Source organism: Cryptomeria japonica, chromosome 2, assembly GCF_030272615.1.
Source record: "Cryptomeria japonica chromosome 2, Sugi_1.0, whole genome shotgun sequence".
Taxonomy (NCBI): Eukaryota; Viridiplantae; Streptophyta; class Pinopsida; order Cupressales; family Cupressaceae; genus Cryptomeria; species Cryptomeria japonica.
Window position 1 is genome coordinate 661125640 of NC_081406.1, and position 21978 is coordinate 661147617.

Below are 21978 nucleotides of genomic sequence, written 5' to 3' on the forward strand. Positions count from 1 at the left end.
TAAATGGAATAGGTGTCTCAAGAATGGTAGCATATAATATAATGTTAATTAACAGATCACATTTTATGTTAGTCACCCTAAATAACATATACAAGGCTCTAACTAAAAAGGTTTAGTAATATAATATAAAATTAAGAGTGACTTTATATTTAATTTAATTTAATCTTGATTGATTATTTGGTGAAAAGTTACCCCCCCTATGTGAATGATTGAGAAATATCAAATATATCGACCAACCTATATGAGATTTTTTTCAAGTAAGGGAAGATTACGTCATAGATATATTAATTGATTTGCATACACATTGGTATGTGTGAGGCAAGATTGCATGAAATGTATATATAAGCATTGTATATGCTTCTAAGGCCATTATAAAAAGGAGAAAGGAAAAAAGATCCTATTAGAGCTAGGTTCTTATATGTTTATTTTTATACAAACATTGTTTTAAGTTTCCTTAATAACAAATGATGTTTTTTGAGATTTTGTATTTTAAAAGGGTTTTTCCATATACATACTATGTAATGTGTTATCTTTATTCATTATGTAATAATGATTGGTGCTTTGTAACTTAAAATAAAGACATTAAATTGTAATAGTCCATGTTATTGAATTTGAAAGCTTTTCAATTTGACTGCATAAACATTCTTCCATCAACATTTCAGATCATACTCGATGACCCGTAATCAAAATAAAGTGTGCTTTGTATGTTTTTCACCTAAAAGTTTCCCCACGTACATAAGTGTAAATGATGTTCAACTTACAATTCAATATGCAAGATGTATTCTAATTTGTATTCTCTCTATCTATGGATTATCTATTTATATTATAAATCTGACTATCTTCTTTTGTATGGCAGGTGAGAGGAGTATTTATCGATTTCAATATCCTTCTCACAAATATCGATTGATATATATATGCAAGAGGGGAGGATCAAGCAATGCCTTGACCGGTCATGTCTTATGGACATGACCGATCAAGACATAACTTGATTGCACCCTTTGATATATAATTATCAATCGGTGTTTATTCTAATCAGCACCCGGATACAAATCGGGGCCTACGTAACTTAGTGTTCAATGTCAATCGGTATTCACGTGGCATGTTAACCGATGTCAATCGGTGTCTAAGTTGACCGATACCAATCACTAACTAATAGTTATAAACCAAGCGGTGCATACTTTGACATGTTAACCGATGTCAATCGGTGTCTAAGTTGACCGATACCAATCACTAACTAATAGTTATAAACCAAGCGGTGCATACTTTGCCACCCGATAACAGTCAGATAATCATCATTTGTTTACTGCTGTGAAGATATCCAATATAAATCGGGATACATGGTTAACCCGATAATAATCGGTGATCACTGTTACAATGTAAACCAATATACTATGCTATGATATGATTATCGATATTGATCGATTAAGTAGATTGGGCATATACAACTGAAGAATGATCATCAAATGAAATAGCTTGAAGTTTTCCTGATAGTTTATCGATAGGATCAATGATTGAATGAGAGACTTCATTTATCTCTCATTCAATCATTTATCTTACCAAAGCTACCATACATTAACACTCCCTCTTAGCTAGGTAAGATAAATGAAAACAATATATCAAGCATCACAATTCAAATGATGGTTAGTATTCTTTACACAATATAACTTTCTAGGAAATCATGTCACCTAATCACATGATATGAAGTATCACCTAAACACGTGATACAAAATGTCCATCACGTCAATCTTGTGATGACAGGATATCACCTAAGCATGTGATATCAGCATTGCCTAAACATCCAATACTTAAGGATAATCATATGAGAAAAGATTCAATTCTCATCTTTATCCAAGTTGTGGTATGTGCACTAACATCTCATACAAATGCTTTACCACAACACGATCATGGCACATCCATGACACACCAGAGATCCAACATGATAACTGGTTTGGACATCATAAGATCGTCACCTTATAATGTCTCCATACAGGTGTTAATTATCTTGAGAGATCGTCACCTCTTAGATATGAACCCAGGGGATAAAATCCAAAATGTCCTATCATGACAAAGAAGTTTACACATTAAACATCTTATTGATATGTAAATACAAATTACAAAGAAATTACCTTTCTATCATACCTAAACCTTTTCTGAAGTGATCAACCTTCACTTTGGAAAGAGGTTTGATCACAATATCTGTCGTTTGATCTCCTGTACAAATATATATTAATTGAATCGCATTTCTGTCTACCATATCTCGCACATAGTGGTATGGAATCTCAATATGCTTGGATCTATCATGGAAGACTAGATTTACTAAAAGTTTTATGCAGCTCTGATTGTCACAATGTATAACAGTGGGTTTCATAGGTTCTTCAAACAACCCCACAAGCAACTTTCTAAGCCATACTGCCTCTCGGGCAGCCATAAAAGCTGCAAAGTATTGTGCCTCGGTGGAGCTTTGAGCTACAAAGGATTGCTTCCTGCTGATCCAAGATATCATAGCTGAACCTAGACTGAAGCAACACCCTGAAGTGCTTTTTCTATCAGTTACACTTCCAGCCCGATCTGAGTTAATAAATCCATGTAGGTCTATATCAACTTTCTCATATTTGAGACCAAGATTTGGGGTACCTTGTAGGTATCTCATGATGTGTTTTACTGCAACCAAGTTCTCCTTAGGTTCACACATAAACTGACTTAAAGCACTAACTGCATAACAGATATCTGGCCTTGTATTCACTAGGTACATCAGGGACCCAATTATCTGTTTGTATTGAGTAGGGTGAGTGGGTTGTGACTTTGCTGCTGCTTCTTTAAGTTTGTGTAAGTTGGTTTCCATAGGAGAGGTCATGGGCCTACAATTTAGCATTCCAAATCTCTTCAAAATATCCAAGGTATACTTTCCTTGGTTTAGTATAATGTTTTTAGAATTCTGCCATACTTCCAATCCTAGGAAGTAATGAAGGAGTCCCAAGTCCTTCATATCAAATTCTTTGGATAGATCTTTCTTGCATTGATCTATAAGGTGATCATTTCCTGTGATTAATAAGTCATCAACATATAAAATCAATATTAGCATATCACCTTTATTTCTTTTGTAGTAGAGATTAGGATCTGCATCATTCTTAAAGAAGCCTAGTCCTGAGAGATCGGTGTCAGTTCTTTCATACCAGGCCCTGGGAGCCTGATTAAGCCCATAGAGAGCTTTCTTGAGTCTACACACATGAGACTCTGCATCATGAATATCAAACCCTTTAGGTTGCTCTAGGTAGACTTCTTCTGAGATCTTACCATTTAGAAATGTTGTCTTAACATCCATCTGGTGTACCTTCCACCCCTATGCTGCTGCAATGGCTAATACAGCTCTTACTGATGTATACCTGGCAACAACTGCAAAAGTTTCTTCATAATCTATTCCTTCCCTTTGTGAGAACCCTCTAGCTACAAATCTAGCCTTGTGTTTTTCAATACTGTCGTCTGCAACATGTTTGATCTTAAAGAGACATTTAGATGAAACAACAGATTTCTTAGTTGGCCTAGGAACAATCTCCCAAACATCATTTTTCATAATGGACTGATACTCTTCAGACATGGCATCCTTCCATACTTGATGTTCAAGTGCATCTGATACATTGTTTGGTTCGGCTTTAGAGAGATCATTCATAAGGGCAACATAGCTAGTGAATTTATTAGGCCTTTTGCTTTCTCTGAAGATCCCTGAGGGAGCAACAAACTTCTGAGCTTCTGCTACAGTCTTGGTGGCCCATAGTGGTCTTTGCTTGAGGTTTTCTCTAGGTAGAACTTGAGTTTCACTTATAGTTTCCTCAGGATTCTCTCTCTGAAGCTCAGGAGTATGATCTTTATCTATGCTAGGGGTAGGGATATGGACTTCAGGGTCTAGAGAGCTTTGGGCTCTTTTGAAGGCTAAGTCTTCTTCAAATATCACATCCCTACTTAGTTCAATATTCTTTTGACCAGGTATATAGATCCTATAGGCTTTGGAGGTTTCACTATATCCTACAAGGATTCCCCTTTTTCTAGAAGAATCTAATTTTAATCTTCTCTCATTAGGTACATGAATATAGACAGGGCATCCAAATATCCTAAGGTGGCTAATATTAGGTTTTGATTTAGTAAAGACTTCCTCAGGGGTCTTATCTTCAAGATGGGAGTGAGGACATCTGTTTTGGATATATACAGCAGTGCTAGTTGCTTCTGCCCAAAGATTGACATTTAGATTTGTTGTGACCATTTCACACATCGCTCCATTAGAATGGGGACCCCCTCTTTTGCTTTCTCTTTGCTTGTTTTTGTCTCTGCTTTTAGGATTTTGAGTGAGTGAGTAGTCTGCCTGGGCTGGCTAGATTAGGGCTAAGCCTTGGAAGCTCGTTTTAGGGTTTCTTTCAAGCTAAGTCTAGTCTTGTTTGGGAAGTTGTTAGTCATCTGCCTAAAACTTCAAGATCACCAGAATGAAACATGCCTTTCAGGGGAGTCAAGTTGGTTAGGTCAGGGGCAGGGTGAATAGGTCTCATGTCAAGTTAGGTCTAGATTGAAAGAGGGTTTTGCTTGTCAGGGTCCTGTTTGTTTACCTATCTAAGTCAGTTGAGCTGAGCTAGCGAGGATAAGGAATTGGGTTGATCAAGTTAGATGAAGGATGAAGCAAATTAAGGTAATATCTAACCTGGAAATGTCAAATTCGCTCCTGACCCTTCCAAAGGGTCCAGGGCGAAAATCATCGTAAACCTCTTTTCTCCTCATTTTTGACTAAGTAATGATTTCTAAAAGGCATGATTGGAGGTGAATTGATATATTCTTTCCTGGAGAGGGATTTGATTGATTTTGAAGAGCAAGATGATGCCAGAAAGAGGATTTTCGCTCCTGACCCTTCTAAAGGGTCCAGAGCGAATTTCATCCTAAATACTATTTCTTGCTTTGAGTAGACTTGTAATCCTATTCCTAGCCTAGAAAATGATCTAACTTTGCCTTGTGAGATGGTTTCAAACTTGAAGACTGGGCAATTTGGCCTGGAATGAAGATTTCGCTCCTGACCCTTCCAGAGGGTCCAGAGCGAAAATCTTATAAGAGCTTATTTTTCACTAACTTTGGCTAACTTTTCATGTGCAGGATCTCTTGGAATGAAGATTGGACATCATTTGATACATTTGAAGATTTGGAAGCGTGCAAAATGAAGATTTTTGGACAAGAAAGGTGAATTTCGCTCTTGACCCTTCCAAAGGGTCCAGAGCGAAATTCTCATTAGCTCTCATGTTGCAATGAAAAAGGTCAAGTTTTGGGCATGAGTGAAACAAGAACAACTCCCTTTTGCCTCTTGAAGAAGTTTCAACTTTGAAGAATGAAGGATTTTGCTTAAAACCTAATTTTCGCTCCTGACCCTTCCAGAGGATCCAAGGCGAAAATCTTTATAGGAGACATTTATTGCCTTGTTTGATCAAATTGAGGAGCCTAAGGCATCATGAAAGGAAGAATGAGCATATTCAAACCCTTAGGTATGTTACAAGTCATGAAGAAATGAAGGATTTTGCCCTAAATTAAGGAATTCGCTCTTGACCCTTCCAAAAGGTACAGGGCGAAAAACTTTATAAGAGGCATTTCTTGCTCAACTTGACCAAATTGTGATACCCAAAGTATGTTGAAAAGAGGAATGGACATGATCTTGCTTTGAGAAGTGTTTGATAGTATGAGGGATGGAGATTTTAGCCAAGAAAGGCAATTTCGCTCCTGACCCTTCCAAAGGGTCCAGAGCGAAATTCCTTGGAAATCCATTTTTAACCTTTCTTGGACATGAAAACCTTGTTCTTAGGGCAATAAAAGATGAAATCCCGCTTAGCAAAGAAGTTTCAAGGTGGAAAATGAAGGATTTTGGTCAAAATGGTGAAAATCGCTCCTGACCCTTCCAGAGGGTCCAGGGCGAAAATCCTAAAACCTATCCTTTCTTCCAAAGATTGGAATAGACCAAGCTTAGACATGGGTTTGAGAAGACTTTTGAATTGCCTTGGAGTGAAATTGGATTGTTAAGAATGAAAATTTTAAAGCCAAGAGGGAAATTCGCTCCTGACCCTTCCAAAGGGTCCAGAGCGAAATTTCCACTTCCTCCTATTTTCCTTGCATTTCAAGATAAAATTTTGGTTTTCAAGACTTGGATGGGAGAGAGGCATGATGTTCTATGCCTTAGAAGTGATTTGAAGTTAAAAAGCATGAAGGAATAGGCCTAAAACTCAAAATTTGCTCCTGACCCTTCCAGAGGGTCCGGGGCGAAAATCATAAAATCAACATATTCCTTTTAAGTTTGTGCTAAGGTGAGGATACACCAAGGTGGAAATGACCTTTAAGACCATTGATGAGTAATTGTTTGTTTCAAAAGTTGATGATTCTAGGTTAGAGAGGGAAAATCGCTCCTGACCCTTCCAAAGGGTCCAGGGTGAAAATCTAAAAAACCCCTATTTTACCTTGCAAGAACAAGCCAAACTTGGGTGGAGTGAATGAGGAAGAACATTGCCTAGCTATGAGTCAAAAATTCAACAAAAGCTAATGAAGGAGTAAGCCTAAGGAGGAAAAATCGCTCCTGACTCTTCCAAAAGGTCCAGGGCGGAAAACCCTAAAGTCACCTTTTTCTCCAAAATTCAAGTGAAACTAGGCCTGGACTACAGTAACAGATGCCATTTGGAATGCCTTGAAGAAATTTAGACCTTCAAAAAATTTGAATTTTGAGCCCAGTTGTAAATTTTGCTCCTGACCCTTCCAGAGGGTCCAGGGCGAAATTCCCAAAAATGCGATATTTCCTTCAAAGTTTTGATGAGATAACCCAGTGATGGATAGAAATAAACCCTAGAGATTGCCTTGCAGGAGGTCAACGATCAAATTAAGGTAAATTTTGACCTAATAAGCAAAAATCGCTCCTGACCCTTCTAGAGGGTCCAAGGCGAAATTCACATTTTCACCTAATTCCTACATGAAAAATGATATAAATTCAGAATACAAGACTTGGAGTAGGCCAAAGCACGCATGAACTCACCTTCCAGGAGATTTTGGAGTCAAGGAATGGGATATTCGAGACCAAATTGATAAAATCGCTCGTAACCCTTCCAGAGGGTCTAGGGCGAAATCATCAGGAAGCTTCATTAAGCCTCAATCAAACCTTGATATTCCCCAATTTGCACTAAATTACCCAAATTCAAGACATTTGGGAGGTTGAATTAAATTCACATTAATTAAGGCATTGACGATTTAATTAATTAATTTTTAGGCCTTGAAATAATTGAAAAATCCACCTTGGAGGCATTGAAATTAATTTTAAAATTTTAAAAAAAAATAAAGGTGAGCGCTCAAAACATATTTACTTGCCTTTACAAGCAAGTCAGCCTCCTTGTTAGTGGTTTTTATTTTATTTTATTCCCTATTTGCCAAGTCGGCCTTGAGGGAAATTAGGGTGAGCGCCCTATATAAAGAAGGAGTGTTGTTTCAAATTTCAAATCATTCATTCATTCCTTCTAAGTGCGATTTTGAGGAGCAGATTGAGGAGCGAAATCCAGCAGATTGGAGGCGAATTTTTGCTAAGTGTTGGAGGCTAAAGAAAGTGAAGCTCTTTTGAAGGCTAATGGAGGCGTAATTCATCCAAAGGAAGACCACAATTCAACCCTCGTCCAGCAAAATCCGGTCTTCTTTCTTCATTTTCCAAGGTTTTATAGTTAAGCATTCAAGGGAAGGTATGAAGAATCATTTTGAAGTTCTTATTCAAGGCTTGTTTTGATTTTATAGCAATTTTTTAAAAAAGGATCTAAGTCTTGAGAATTTGATTTCATTCATAATAAATTTGAAGAATCATGTCCTTTTCAAATTAATGTTTTGAATTATTCCCTTGGAAGTTCTTAAAAGCTATGCTTTAAGGTATGATGCTTAAAGACTAATCTTAAATTGTTTGTGTAGGCATCAAATGACGACCCCCAAAGCCAGAGGATCTACTAGTCGGTAGGCTCTCATCAAGGAAGATCAGAGGAGCGACGAATTGGAGACCAAGATCGTGTCCAAGTGGAGTAATATCGGAGACACCAACTTAGGAAACTTCAATGTGAAGAAGTTTCGAGAGGCCCCCTACATTGGCAAGCCATCACCTGTTGCAAGGAAGATAATCAAGAGTGGCATCATCAAGGCGGTAGGTTTCCCTCCCGCAGTCAAGTGTCATGAGCTGATGATCGAGTGTGCTCGCCACTATGACTCACAATCAAGGACGATCGTAACCAAAGACGGGAACATCTTAGCTTACCTTTCAAAGGAAGCTATAAGCAAAGCTCTTCATCTTCGAGACCATAAAGATATGATTTACAAAAGCTTAGAAGGAGCCAGGTCGATCTATGAAGATGATCCTGAGTCTTGTTTGAACTTCATTAATAAGAATTGGTTGCTTAAAAGTCGGCCTCGTCTGAAAAAGATTCCCAATACACCACATAGGATCGACTTTCAGGAGGAATACAGAGACTTGATAACTTTGCTCAATCGAGTTACAAGTGCTTCTCAAGCCTTCTTCGACGAAAAGTGGATGTTCTTCTTCATACAAGTGATAGTCCAAGGAAAGGGAATGCTTCATTGGGCCAAAATCATTAGCAATTGTTTGGACGTACAGTTAAGAAGGCTAAAACCCACCAAATCATTCCACATGAGCTCATATGTTATATATGCCTTGATCAGGAGTTTCGAATATGCACGGCTACCTCACAGAGGAGTGATTGGAAGAGGACCCGGAGAAATAAGGGTTTGTGATTCTTATGTTCATCTACATCATCCGCCTATAAGTGACTACAAGTTAGTCAATGACACCTTCACAATGAACATTACCAGGATATTGCAAGGGGGAATTCACAATCGACTGTCTCTGGATGCACAAGACCTTGTGAAGAAGTATGGCGCATGGTTCATCCAGTTTCAAAAGTTCACATACATTAGAGTTCACAGGTGTCCTTCACCACCTTACATGTTGCCAAGATATCCAACAGACAAGATAGTACTACTTGAGGTGACTAGACAGTTGGCAGCTTATGCAAAGGCATCCAGACACAAGCATGGAAATGGAATTCCCGTGCCCATCATACTAGGGAATTCGGTTGAGGTGTGTCCTAATACTCAAGCCGCGGAAGATGCAGAGAAGGAATTATCCTTATACTCATTCACATCCTTTGCCTCGCGAGAGAATTTTCATCCTCATGGTTATATGGAAGAGACTGTCGGCGGGAAGTACAAGCATGAGTTTCAGGTGGAGGAATTTTGGATGAATCTCCCAGGTGATTTAGAGGTTAAAAGAAAGATGCATTCCAGGCTACCCTTAGATCTCATCAGGAAATGCAAAGTTTATAGAGTAGCCGATCAAGCCCAGGATAATGGTAGATACCTCCAGTCATCCTATGAGAAAGAGGACAAAGGAGTGAAGGTAGATTGGAATGAGCCTGAGGTTTTAGACTTGAGAGCTTTGATGGCTCCCGTTTTATGCTACACTCGCAGATGGGTGGATGTACAGCATCAAAAGTTGAAGGAGCAGAATGTATCAATGACATTTACTTTGGAGGCAAGACCAAAAGAAGGAGAAGCAAGTGTGAGTGAGAATACTTCTCATTCCAAAGGGTCAAAGAGGAAAGAAGGACCTGAGAAGAAAGAACCTTCCAAGAAGAAGCAGAAAACAAACCCTGATCACCCACCAAGCACATCTTCCAGGCATGAAAAGGAAGCGAGTCAAGGGGAACATCAGAGGCAGATAGTATATGAAGTTGATGAGTCTATGGAATCCATGGTATAGAATGATAAACAAGAGAAAGGACAGACACCTCAACATTCATCAAGTCAATCTCCCCAAGTTGATGCTAATGAGCAACACGAAGAAAAGAATGATGATGAAGCAACATCTCCTTTCCGAGAAGATAGGCCACTACCTAAAGAAATACGAGTGAAGGAAACAAGATCTGCCATTCCTGATTGGCTAAAAGAGAGACTAACAAGGGTAGTTGTGGTTGAAGAGGAAGAAGATGTGTTTGACTTGGAAAGCCTTATAGGAAATTCTCATGAGGTAATGGAGAAGAAGAAGGCCACGAAGATGTCTAAGGTAATTAGAGATGAGACAGGATCCAGGAAAGTACAGGTAGCTACTCCAGTGGTGGACAAATATGAGGATGAGATTCTTGCAGATGAGTATGACCTAGAAACATTTGAGCTTGGTCCACTTACCTCTGAACAAGCGATGGAAGAAGCAACTGATTCATTTGAAGCACTTAAAGATAAACTCAAAGAGGAAATGGAAAAGAATAAGAAGCTTGAAAGGGAGGTCAGTGCTTGGAGGAACTATTTTGGTCACCTTAATCAGCCCTTGAGACGTCAAGATCCAATAGTATCTCCTTTACAAGCACTCCCTCTTGAATCAGTAGGCGAGGCAGAAAGGGTGAAGAGCTTGGTTCAGCTTATGAGCTCTTGGATTGATAAATCCCACACGGTAGTCGTTGAATTTGCAACAAGAATGATGAAGACAGTTCATCGAGCTATCCAAGTTCTTGAGATTATCCATAATCTAATGATAACTATAGCTGCATTCACTCACACTAGAGATGTTATCATTCCTATCTTACAAGTGATAAGACAAACACCAAGACGGATTTTGACACAAGAAAAGATAATGGATGGGGGAACCCATAACCTCCTACAGTGGTCAGCTCTGCTCCAGATGAAAGAGGTCCTTTTTGAAGACATCAACACCAGATGCAGTCGAGTTGAAGGTATCATTCATCCAATTCAAGATAAGGTGTTTGAGGTGTTGTGTACCATTCTTGACAGGCGGATCGAGATTGAGACAGATGTGGACATCCAAGAGTTGGAGGAGAGAGTCTAGGTCATCTTTTGCAAAGAGGAGAACATCATCACAGATAAGCAATGAGATCAGATGTACACTACTATGTTCCTGATTGAGAAAACCAAAGAACTTAAACCTGGATGGGAGACAGCTCTTCTCACTGCTTTTGATCAAGTCCTTCACTTGGAAGAACGAATGAAGAATCTTCCTGAGATTCCCATTGTTGAGATTGAGGGAATTGTGTCCAGATTCATTGAATATGCTAAGAAAGAGCATAGGAAAGGGAACAACATTCTAGATGAAAAGTTGTTATAGGATGATGTGGCAGCTTAATTCCTATTGGTCTATGTCTCCTTGGTTTTTGTGCCAATTCTTTATTGGCTATGAATTAGTGATGTTTATCTAAATGGGGACTTTTTTTTGTAACAAACCCTAATTAGGGTTTAGGTGTCAAAATCTCAGCTATTGATCTTCTTTTGATCTAGGTCATTCATTGTATTTGAGGATGCTATATATACCCTCACTCATTTCATTTTAAAACAGTTAGAAAAGTTAGAGAAGAGAGAGAGCTTAGAGAGAAGAAAGTTAGAAAGTTATTGTTGTAGCAAGATTGAGTAGTGAAGAAAGAATTTTGAACAATTGTTGTCCATTTGACTATGAGATCAATAAAATATTGAAGTTATGGTGTTTTATTGCAATACTTGTGGCTATCTTTATGATTGTTTATCTTCTTGAATCACTCTCAGTTGAAGTAGCATTTAAGTTTTAAGTTTGAAAGACTAAGTGTTGTGCTTGATCTTTGATAAGATTCATATTCTAAACCACTAGCTTCTTACTGATTGTAAGGACGCCTTGTGTGGTCAACTGGAAACCTTGAGATTGATTAAGAATTCAATCATTCCTAGAAGTATTGATATGTATCTCTGTGATAGTATCTATATCCTTGATGATTTGAAAAACTATTGAACTCCCTTAGAAGATTGCATCAATTCCAGGAGAGTTGTAATTTCTTGGCGAAACTGAAATTGGTAGAATCTTATCAAGTCTAGTCTTCATTGAGTCATTCTTAGGAATAGTTTAAGTATCTCTTCCTTGAACCCTTAACCTTTTGACATTTTTTGAAAATCTATTAGTGTTAGGAAAATCCTGTTCCTGCATTTGGAAAGAAAGTAATGTGGACAAGCTTTCTTTGAAAGTACGTAAGGCCCCTTGAAGAAACAACATATACAACGACCACTGGTGCTTATCCACACGTAGAGATCCTACAACAAAGAACCTTGAAGTCATCCCGATTGATCCTTTTCGCGACATCTTCAGCATTCAGAGACTTTAATCAAGAGAGGATAAGGTACCTTTTAGGTATTTTATTCTGTGTTTGGTCGTGTACAAAATACACATCAACAAGATTCTGATCAAGAATCATAGCTTTGGCAGCTTCAACGATTGTCCTATTTTTCCTCTTAGCTATCCCATTTTGTTGAGGGTTATAAGGTACTGTTAACTCCCTCTTAATCCTTGAATTTTTACAAAACTCTTTAAATAATTATGATGTGTATTGCCCCCCATTATCAGTTCTTAGGGTTTTAATTTTATTTCCTGAGTAGTTCTCTGTTAGTGATTTGAATTCTTTAAACCTATTAAGGATCTCTTCTGATTCTTTACATTTCAAAAAGTAGATCCAATTTTTTCTAGAGTAGTCATCAACAAATATTACATAATACAAAAATCCCCCCAATGAAGGTACGGACATGGGTCCACATACATCAGAATGAACTAACTCTAAAATTTTACTTATTTTCCTAGTACTATTCTGAAAAGCACCCTTAGTATTTTTACCTAGGACACATCCTTTGCATGCCCCTGAATGATATTGCTTTAACTTAGGTAGACCTGTGACAAGGTCTCCCATTGATGATAAAGCTCTAAAATTTAGGTGGCCTAGTCTTCTATGCCAGACTTCATTAGCATCTGTAGTTTCATGGATTAGGACTAAGTTGGGCTCTGTGCATAGCTCATACAAGTAGCCTTGTCTTTGACCAATCGTTTCAGCTTTCTTGATGGATGAATTCTTTGGCCAAGCCAATCCTCTGTTGTCCATGAAGGTCACTCTATATCCATTGTCCTCCAGTGCTGATATTGAGACTAGATTTCTCTTGATGCCTGGAACATATAGTACTCCTTTAAGTTGTAATGATACACCTGACTTTAGTTTGATGGTGCAGGTTCCAACTCCTTTGACTAGATGTGTAGAGTCATCTCCGATAGTTACTTCCTCATCATTCTCCTCTTTCATGGAGTCTAGCACTTCTCTGAATCCTATAATGTGTCTGGATAAGCCATTATCGATCACCCAGGAGTTAACTTTGTTTGATGCTTGGTTTGTGAGTGTTGAATAGAGTACATACTTCTCGAGGTCCTCTTCCCTTTTAGATTTTCCTGTTTTGGCAAATGTGGCTTGATTAGCTCTTTCTGGACATTTGGCAACGTAGTGCCCCAAATTTATCACATCTGTAACATTGAATCTGAGAAAGGTCCTTCTTGAAGGTATTCTTGTCGTGACAACTTTTTCTCTTTCTGAATTGTTTCTGCTTGCTTTTCTTGTTTGAGTTCATATTTAGAACTTGGAGATCTTCATCTATATTCTTTTGCTTGATCCCTTTCTTATTTTGCCTTGATTCCTCTTGGAGATAGTCAGCCTTTAGCCTATCGAATTTTGTAAATTCATCCCTTGCACTAATGCCTTGGATGAATGTTTCCCATATGCTAGGCAACCCATCTAGAGCAATGAGTGTTAATTCTTTTCTTTGGATCTCATATACAAGGGTTGTCAGTTCATCCCTTAGGGTAGATATTCGCATGAAGTAGGCATTGACTGATTCTCCTTTGATCATGGCTATGTGATTTATTTATCTTTTTAAAGCCAAGGTTCTACTGGCATTAGATATCCCAAATGCATCTTCAAGTGCTTTGAACATGTTGAAGGTTGTTTCATGTTTCCTTATGATGGGCATAATATTATTTCTTACACCATCAACTATGATTTTGATTGCCTTTTCATTTCCCTCTCTCCAAGTTGTTTTGTCAGGTTCAGTCTCAGGTTCTGTAGTTTCAGTTTTTACAAATTATTTGACTTTATTTTCTTTTGGAATCATTTGAATTCTGAACTTCCATGCTGAGAAGTCATCACCTCCTGCGAGTCTGTCTTCAAATCTGATAGTGCTAGCCATTGAAAGAATTGTGATGTTGAATATATGCTTGATTTGAATTTTCCGCAAAATTGAACAGCCTCGGGTTTGATTTAACTATGGTTTGATTTAAATATATGCTTGATTTGAATTTTCCGCAAAATTGAACAGCCTCGGGTTTGATTTAACTATACCATGTAAATGATGTTCAATTTACAATTCAATATGCAAGATGTATTCTAATTTGTATTCTCTCTATCTATGTATTATCTATTTATATTATAAATCTGACTATCTTCTTTTGTATGGCAAGTGAGAGGAGTATTTATCGATTTCAATATCCTTCTCACAAATATCGATTGATATATATATGCAAGAGGGGAGGATCAAGCAATGCCTTGACCGGTCATGTCTTATGGACATGACCGATCAAGACATTACTTGATTGCACCCTTTGATATATAATTATCAATCGGTGTTTATTCTAATCAACAGCCCGATACTAATCGGGGTCTACGTAACTAGACATGACCGGTCAAGGCATTACTTGATTGCACCCTTTGATATATAATTATCAATTGGTGTTTATTCTAATCAACAGCCCGATACTAATCGGGGTCTACGTAACTTAGTATTCAATGCCAATCAGTATTCACGTGGCATGTTAACCGATGTCAATCAGTGTCTAAGTTGATCGATACCAATCACTAACTAATAGTTATAAACCAAGTGGTGCATACTTTGCCACCCGATAACAATCCGATAATCATCATTTGTTTACTGCTGTGTAGATATCCGATATAAATCGGGATACATGGTTCACCCGATAATAATCGGCGATCACTGTTATAATGTAAACCGATATACTATGCTATGATATGATTATCGATATTGATCGATTAAGTAGATTGGCCATATACAACTGAAGAATGATCATCAAATGAAATAGATTGAAGTTTTCCTGATAGTTTATCGATAGGATAAATGATTGAATGAGAGACTTCATTTACCTCTCATTCAATCATTTATCTTACCGAAGCTACCATACATTAACAATAAGTACATTGTCTTTGTATATTCTATAATTCTCATTTGTTTTATTTTCTATTCTGAATGCAATGATTAATTTGCTAAGATCTTAACCGCTGACATAAATGATAGAGAAATAGAACAAAAATCATGTTTAGCATACTATCAACATAGCCTCAATTCAAATTTCTTTTATGCTATGTAAGGATTTTGGACGTAGACATTTAAAACAGCCATATATGCTTTACATTGGTTTCTTATGTCTATTTAGCATTTCTCTAGATTTCAATTAAACTGTTCATTAAAAAAGGGTGAAATATTCCCTATTTTGTATACACTGTAAGGTAGGATTTATAACTAATAAAGGAATTCTTACCATAAATAATGTTAGTTACATAAGCTAAATATGCATACAAGATTTACAATCAATTCCCTCACCTGACCACGTGGGTGACATTTCTTCTGATCCCACGTATAATGAGGTTGATAGGAACCCATAGCAATCTCTGTATCTCGTGACCCATCTAGAGAGCGTTGGTTAATGTTTGCAGAGCCTAGCATAACATATTCATCATCAACAATCATTCCCTTTGCATGAACATAGATCATAAATCTGCGATATTTTTGAACTTGTCCCTGCAGTCAAATTGTCCTTATAGTCATATCAATTTCATAAACTAAATATTGTAACCTATTGTTCTTGACAGCTGGAAAATTTAGAAATATAAATTGGAACGCATACTATTTCAAATTTTCTCCTTTCTCATCTTACATTTTTAAGATTGCAATATAAAGAAAAGTGAAGAAAATACCTGATATACAAATGTAGAACAATTTTTCAAATAAAAATACATCTAGAATGATTTAGCTATAAATCTACTTGGTTCTGAAAATAACTGCAGAGGCTTCAACATAAACTTATGTTTCACTCACAGCATTACCAAGTCATATAGGCAGAATGAATGGTACAAGGACTCAAATTCATGAATAAATGCTTTCAAATTACTTATACCTTAAAATGAAATGGTTTATCTTCCAGCAAATTGTCACTGAATCTCAAACCGGTTTTATAGATGGATGACAAATCCTATATTGCATAATTATATTTCAAGAGACCATACCCACTACAGTTGTAGGGAATTAAATATCCATGCATATAAAATTTGACACATGCTGGCACATCCATCAATCATGGGAAGATAGAAGTACTTCAAGAGCTACTAACATACAACTCTCCAACTCCAATCGATCTTTCATGGTTATGCAAAATATCCATCATGTGTGCTTTAAAGAACATAGTAGTCCGTCCTAGGCTGCTGGTGTAGACTAGGACAATTCTCATAAATCTGAAAATCAGACCTGTGATGATATAAGGGATGCCTTTAATGAACAATGATGATAATCATTAAGCCATCCTCCAATAGTTAAGAGATGACCCTTGTTTTCCCAAAGCACCGAAACAGCTGCTGTACTCTCAATCCCTTCTAGGAAATCAATGTACAGCAGTATGGGACAGCCACCTCCCATTAGTGCATGGAATCGTGATTCATGAATTCGGTCTGGAACATCAATGTCTTCATGCTCACATCCATACCAAGCACCATAGTCCAACTGAAACACAATCTTTTGAAATTCAATACTAAGTATCATTACAATATTCCCATGTTTAGGATCATATATCAGCTGAAGCTAAATTTCCCAAATTCCAGGATAAACCAATATCTCCACAATATTCATCTCAAGTCCCAGTATTAGGACAGCTGCATGTTCCTTCAGATGGTAATCAACATCATATGGTTGTATCAAGAAATAAGAATACTTATAAATCAGTCCAATATCTTTTGAACTGCCTATCGAATTTGATTTGTGCTTAACCTCATCTATTCATGATGACAAGTTATTACTAGCTGGACCATAACATCTGGACACAATCTTTTCTTGTCCCTTCATGGTTCAGATCTTCATAAATTTTTCCAAATGACATGTCTCAGCAACGTCATGTCTAAAATCATTAGCACCACAAGAAATTTCTGATTCATTCCTTATTTCTTGTCCACATACTTCTGATTTCTCTATATGCTTGGCTGTCATAGGAGGTTTATTCATCAAGTGTTCTACCTCTATAGTACCTTCCCTTCGAAGAAAAAGAGAACTATGATACCCTTCCCTTTGATGACTTACATGATCTATGTAGTTGACTTGTTCTTTGATTTTTTGAAAGTGCTGTCCTGTATGGGCAGCCAACAACTTAGTCTCCTTAGTTCTTCCCATCTAATCATTACATACACTTTGGGTCCTTTTCTCATCTTCCATGTCATGATAGATAAATTTAGACCTCTTGAGGAATGGATCTATATTATTTGTATCACGTATGACCCTTGAATCTTGAGAGTTGTCAATAGGGAACTCGATAACATTTGCACCCTTATGCTGGAAATCATCATCCAAATCATGTCCTGAACCATTTTCCGGATCCCATACCTTGCTATCTCCAATCAGTTTATGCAAATCTTATTGGTTTTCATTCTCTAACATCATAAGAGGTTCATTCATCAAAGTTACCTCCCCTTGCTGATTTGAATTCTTTGCTTCTGCTAACTCTTCTCTATTTGTTTTATCATTTTCCACATGGTTTCTTATGTTTGGATGTTGCAACACTTCATTCCTATTGATTTCATCAATCCCTTCAATTATTTGCATGAACTCCATAGTCCTACTGTTTGCTCCTTGTTCATAGGAGTGGCTGTGATAGATGATCGAGTGCTTATCTTGGATGACAAAGCATATGCCAAACTCATTTGTAAACAAAGATCATCAATTTCTTTTTCTTTTTCTTCAACCATCTTGGTAGCTTGATCTCTATCATTAAGAAAGTGTAGGCAATCAGCCTTTATTATTTCAATTGCCTTTTTGATAGGTTGCAATTGTAAATAAAAGATCCTACTTTGAAGACATTTTTGTCTTCCCTCCGTTTGGATCTTACCCATGAGGCCTTCAATGGCTATATGAGTGTTAACAATTCTTGTAAGTGCTTGTATTACCTTGTCATCTGAAACCACACATTGATTCTCAATACCTTGCAGTGCCATAAGTTCATGATCAAATTTGTTTAAGTGACTTGAGATGCCACTTAAAAAAAATTTCTAATTCCACTTCATTTGAGTGAACACTATCTCCATCAATAGCAAGTGACTTACAAGAAGGCACCATATAATCCTCGAAAGGTGAGATAGCATTGTGAACAAAATCCATCACTTCATTATTGTTATCAATACTGATTTCCAGATTTCCCACATAAAAACTTGAGTATTCTTTACCTGTAGCAGCAACTTTCCCAAGACTGAAAATTGCATTTTCATGTGTAGTTTGCTCCTCATTTAGGGTTGCAATAATTAACTGATTTCCTCATTTGTCAACCTCCTTAACATCATATCCTTCAATCTTCGTGTGCTCTTCAACATCAACTTTATGATGGTGCTCAAAAGAATTAATGGTCTCATGAAGCCTTTGCTTGAAATAAGCTCTAGGCAAATAAATACCAGGTTTGTTTACAAGCCTTTCATCTGAAAAAATGCTTTCATCATTCCCTTCATCTGAAGGAAAATTAAATAACTCATCACAAGAAACATCATGGAAGTCACTAATCTTAGAAGCATCGTCCAATAAATCAGAAATTGGATCCAAGGCTGTTGTTTTAATTTCTTCATCATGGATGACCTAAACCATAGAAACCGTAGGCCTGCCCAAAGAACCATCCTAAAACCCTGTAACCTTTTTTTAGGTACCCTTTGATGTCGAGGTCCTTCATAAGCTTGGAGAGTTCTTGCGTCAACTCAGATAGACTTATTAGCAGTATTCATCTTTCCAAATTTGTTATGCAACAATCAGGAGAGGTTTAAAAGATAAGCCACTGAAACTATCAACTAACTGAAGACCAAAAACAACCACAAATCAATCGCAATATTTTAACCACGGGATGGCAGGAAACCGCTCTAATACCACTGTAGTGTCCCACCTTGGTGTGGGGCACAATGAACTGCCTCTGAATTCTAGTTTGGAACTGATGCACTGATTTTGTGTGATTGTATGATGTTTTGAGAGTTTTTTCAATGTATAAACAACAATAGTAACAAGTACTTCTATTTTGCAATCAAGAGAAATGATAACTCAACCTTAGATAAACTATGTTATTACTATCATAGATCTGATTACAAAAGTTTCAGGTCTGATATAGAAGTCAGACTGAAACTAGTAATGATTTAATCTTAACTACTTAAGAGTTCGAAAGTACAACTGGAAGGGGACATACCTGTTGATAGTTCTAAGTTAGGGTATGAAGCATTATCCCTTTACAAGACAAATAAGAGAAGAAGAATGGACTGGAAGAGTTGTTTGCAGATCTGTTTTTGAAGGTGGCAGCCACATAGGTCACTCAAAATGAATTGCAGTAGCTGCAAATCCGTCCTTTTCACTCCCAAACTATTTCCAAGTGTTAAGTATTCTCAATGTGCTCTAGATGTAGAAGTTTGCTTTCAATAACTGAGCGTTTGTCCTTAGGAAACCCTCCTCTTTAAGAGATGGTTCAGACTGATCGGCTTCTAATTTTTGCTTTTGTAATCACCCAAACCCTCTGAAATATGGCGAAATACTTATATAAACTGATGTCAATGATAGAGCCTTGCAACCCAAAGGCTGGACAGTATTAAAATAGTCTCTCTAGCTCCAAATATGGCCTAGAAAGGGGTCAGCTAAACAAGTAGGCAGCTGACTCAGAAAATTACTCCACAATCCCCTGAAATCCCTTGAATCCAGCAATCAAAACTGCCCTTTCCACTATAGAAGATGAAACTGGATGGTAACAACACTAAATAGAAGTTGTTGTGCTTTCCTTAGGCTCCAAAGCTGTCCAAGAGGGGTCGGCCTCACAAGAAAGCACCTCACTTAGAAATCTGATTAAATATCAAAAAGCTTCGAAACTTTCAACAAAACTACCTCTATCTTTATCAATGATGAAAAACTTAAACAACCAATACCAAACAACAAGGGTAATGGCTTTTCCTTGCTCTGAATCTGCCCAATAATAGGTCGTCCTAGCAAGAAGACACCTCACTCAGCCACAACCAGCAAAATGCTTCAAAACTGATTTCTTTGAAGCCCAAATGAAATCCCCACAAATGGGATCTCCTTTCACACTCTGGGTTGATCTCTCACAACTGCAACTGTGTTTGCCTATGGAGGGTTTCGTACCCACAAGTAGCTCTAAACCTGATCCAGCAAGCTCCTCTAAGGAGGAAAGGTAAAATAACAACAATAACATGTCTCTTTTGGTTTCCAAGTTGCCCTTTTAACATCCTCCAAATGCTACACTCTAATTAGGATTCTCATCATGTGCCCACTTTATGTTTTATTTTTTATTTTATGTAGCGTTTAATAAACTCACTAATGTATTTCATTAAACTTTATTTTCGCATGCTTTTTCCTCTCTCCTCCAGGGGGCATCCACTTAAACATGTCTTGAATTTGCCTTTCCATTAATATTCACTAATACCCCCTTAAACCTTGACATTATTCAATTCTTGTAATATCTCACTCAATTGCTTTTTTTTTTAAAACCTTTTTTCATAATTAAGTTTCTCTCTCCTCATGGGCGTCTAGCAAGGAGACACCTCACTCTCTCTCTAGACTTTAGGAGGTGTTTTGCTCGATTTAAAGTAGTTTTAAACCGGCAACTTGGTGATGATATAACTATTAACTAATTCCACCAAGTTTACTCTAGAGTGCCATCTAAAATAGGAGAATAATCACATTCACAAAATCCAGTGTCCTCTATCCCTCCTATCAGTCTACAGGGACTTGTTAATAGACTGGTCTTGAATACTAATACTGTCTAGGAAGAGGGGACATTACAGAAGAGGATGGGGACATCACACATACATACATGCATGCATGCATCTATACACACACACACACAATTTAAAATATAATTATTATTTTATACCTGAATGTCAAAATTAACTGACAAGTGTAATGCCAGCTTAGTTGCATGTATGAATTTTCTTCAATATCAAGAACCCACATTGGTAATATAAAGCAGAAAAATATATTTCTTATGCAAATTCCAACATGAAAAATTAAATTCACAAATACTTGAGGGATTGGAACCTGAATGCTATTTCCAGCTGGTGGGCATGTTGGAAGTGGCACATTCTCGTCATTTGTTTCTCGATTGCCAAGGCAATAAAAATTCAAATAATCTTGCGGATGATACGTTTCTGACATCCCTGCATCTTGAAGGGCATTAGCAATGATATTATACATCATCTGCATTGTTTGACCCTGTTTGAAATAAAAGAAAGTAAGTGCATGTCAAAATATTTACCTTCCTATTTTTCACAAAGTAACAAAACCTAATAACAGATCACTTAGACCAGATTGTAAGGAATACCAGCATCCATTCCGATGGGAAGAATAATCTAAAAACTTAGAAGAAAAACCAGCCAGAGATGAACTAGAGTTAAGCATAACAAAAGTGTAAGATGATAATACATAAGTGTAAGAGATTAACACAAAAGTAAATGGTGATAAAACCTAAGAAATTTCTTTTGGAGCTTGAAAGGACTGCATATCCTCAAAGTTCAGATAACTGAGAGCAAAATAACACTTGTTGATGTGGGGTCGGTTTCAAAGCTTCCTTAAGCATCCTAGCTCCAACTTCTAATTGCACCTTCCCACTTGATCTCCGTGGATTGCATAGCAACGATTAGGAGGAACTGTAAAGCCAGGAAATTTGTTTTAGATTGAAGGTTCACGTGATGGCCTTTTGATGCTATTTATGTTGTGCAGCCACTGTAAACTCTCTTCTTACTCTTTTATTTCTCAGTAGAGATTTAGAAGCCTTAGCCTGATTAGAACACTTTG

General features: G+C 37.2%; 1 protein-coding gene across 2 annotated transcripts in view; it reads right to left on the bottom strand.

The window, feature by feature from the left end:
• The window catches only part of LOC131061403 (phospholipase D delta), a 233213-nt gene that overhangs the window by 26889 nt on the left and 184346 nt on the right, over nucleotides 1–21978 (bottom strand). For both annotated transcript variants that reach the window (XM_057995056.2, XM_057995049.2), the window contains 2 exons: nucleotides 21223–21396; nucleotides 15499–15696 (listed from right to left, as the gene is read on the bottom strand). In XM_057995056.2, coding sequence (XP_057851039.2) covers nucleotides 15499–15696; nucleotides 21223–21396 — 372 coding nt within the window. The remainder of the gene's footprint in view (nucleotides 1–15498; nucleotides 15697–21222; nucleotides 21397–21978) is intronic.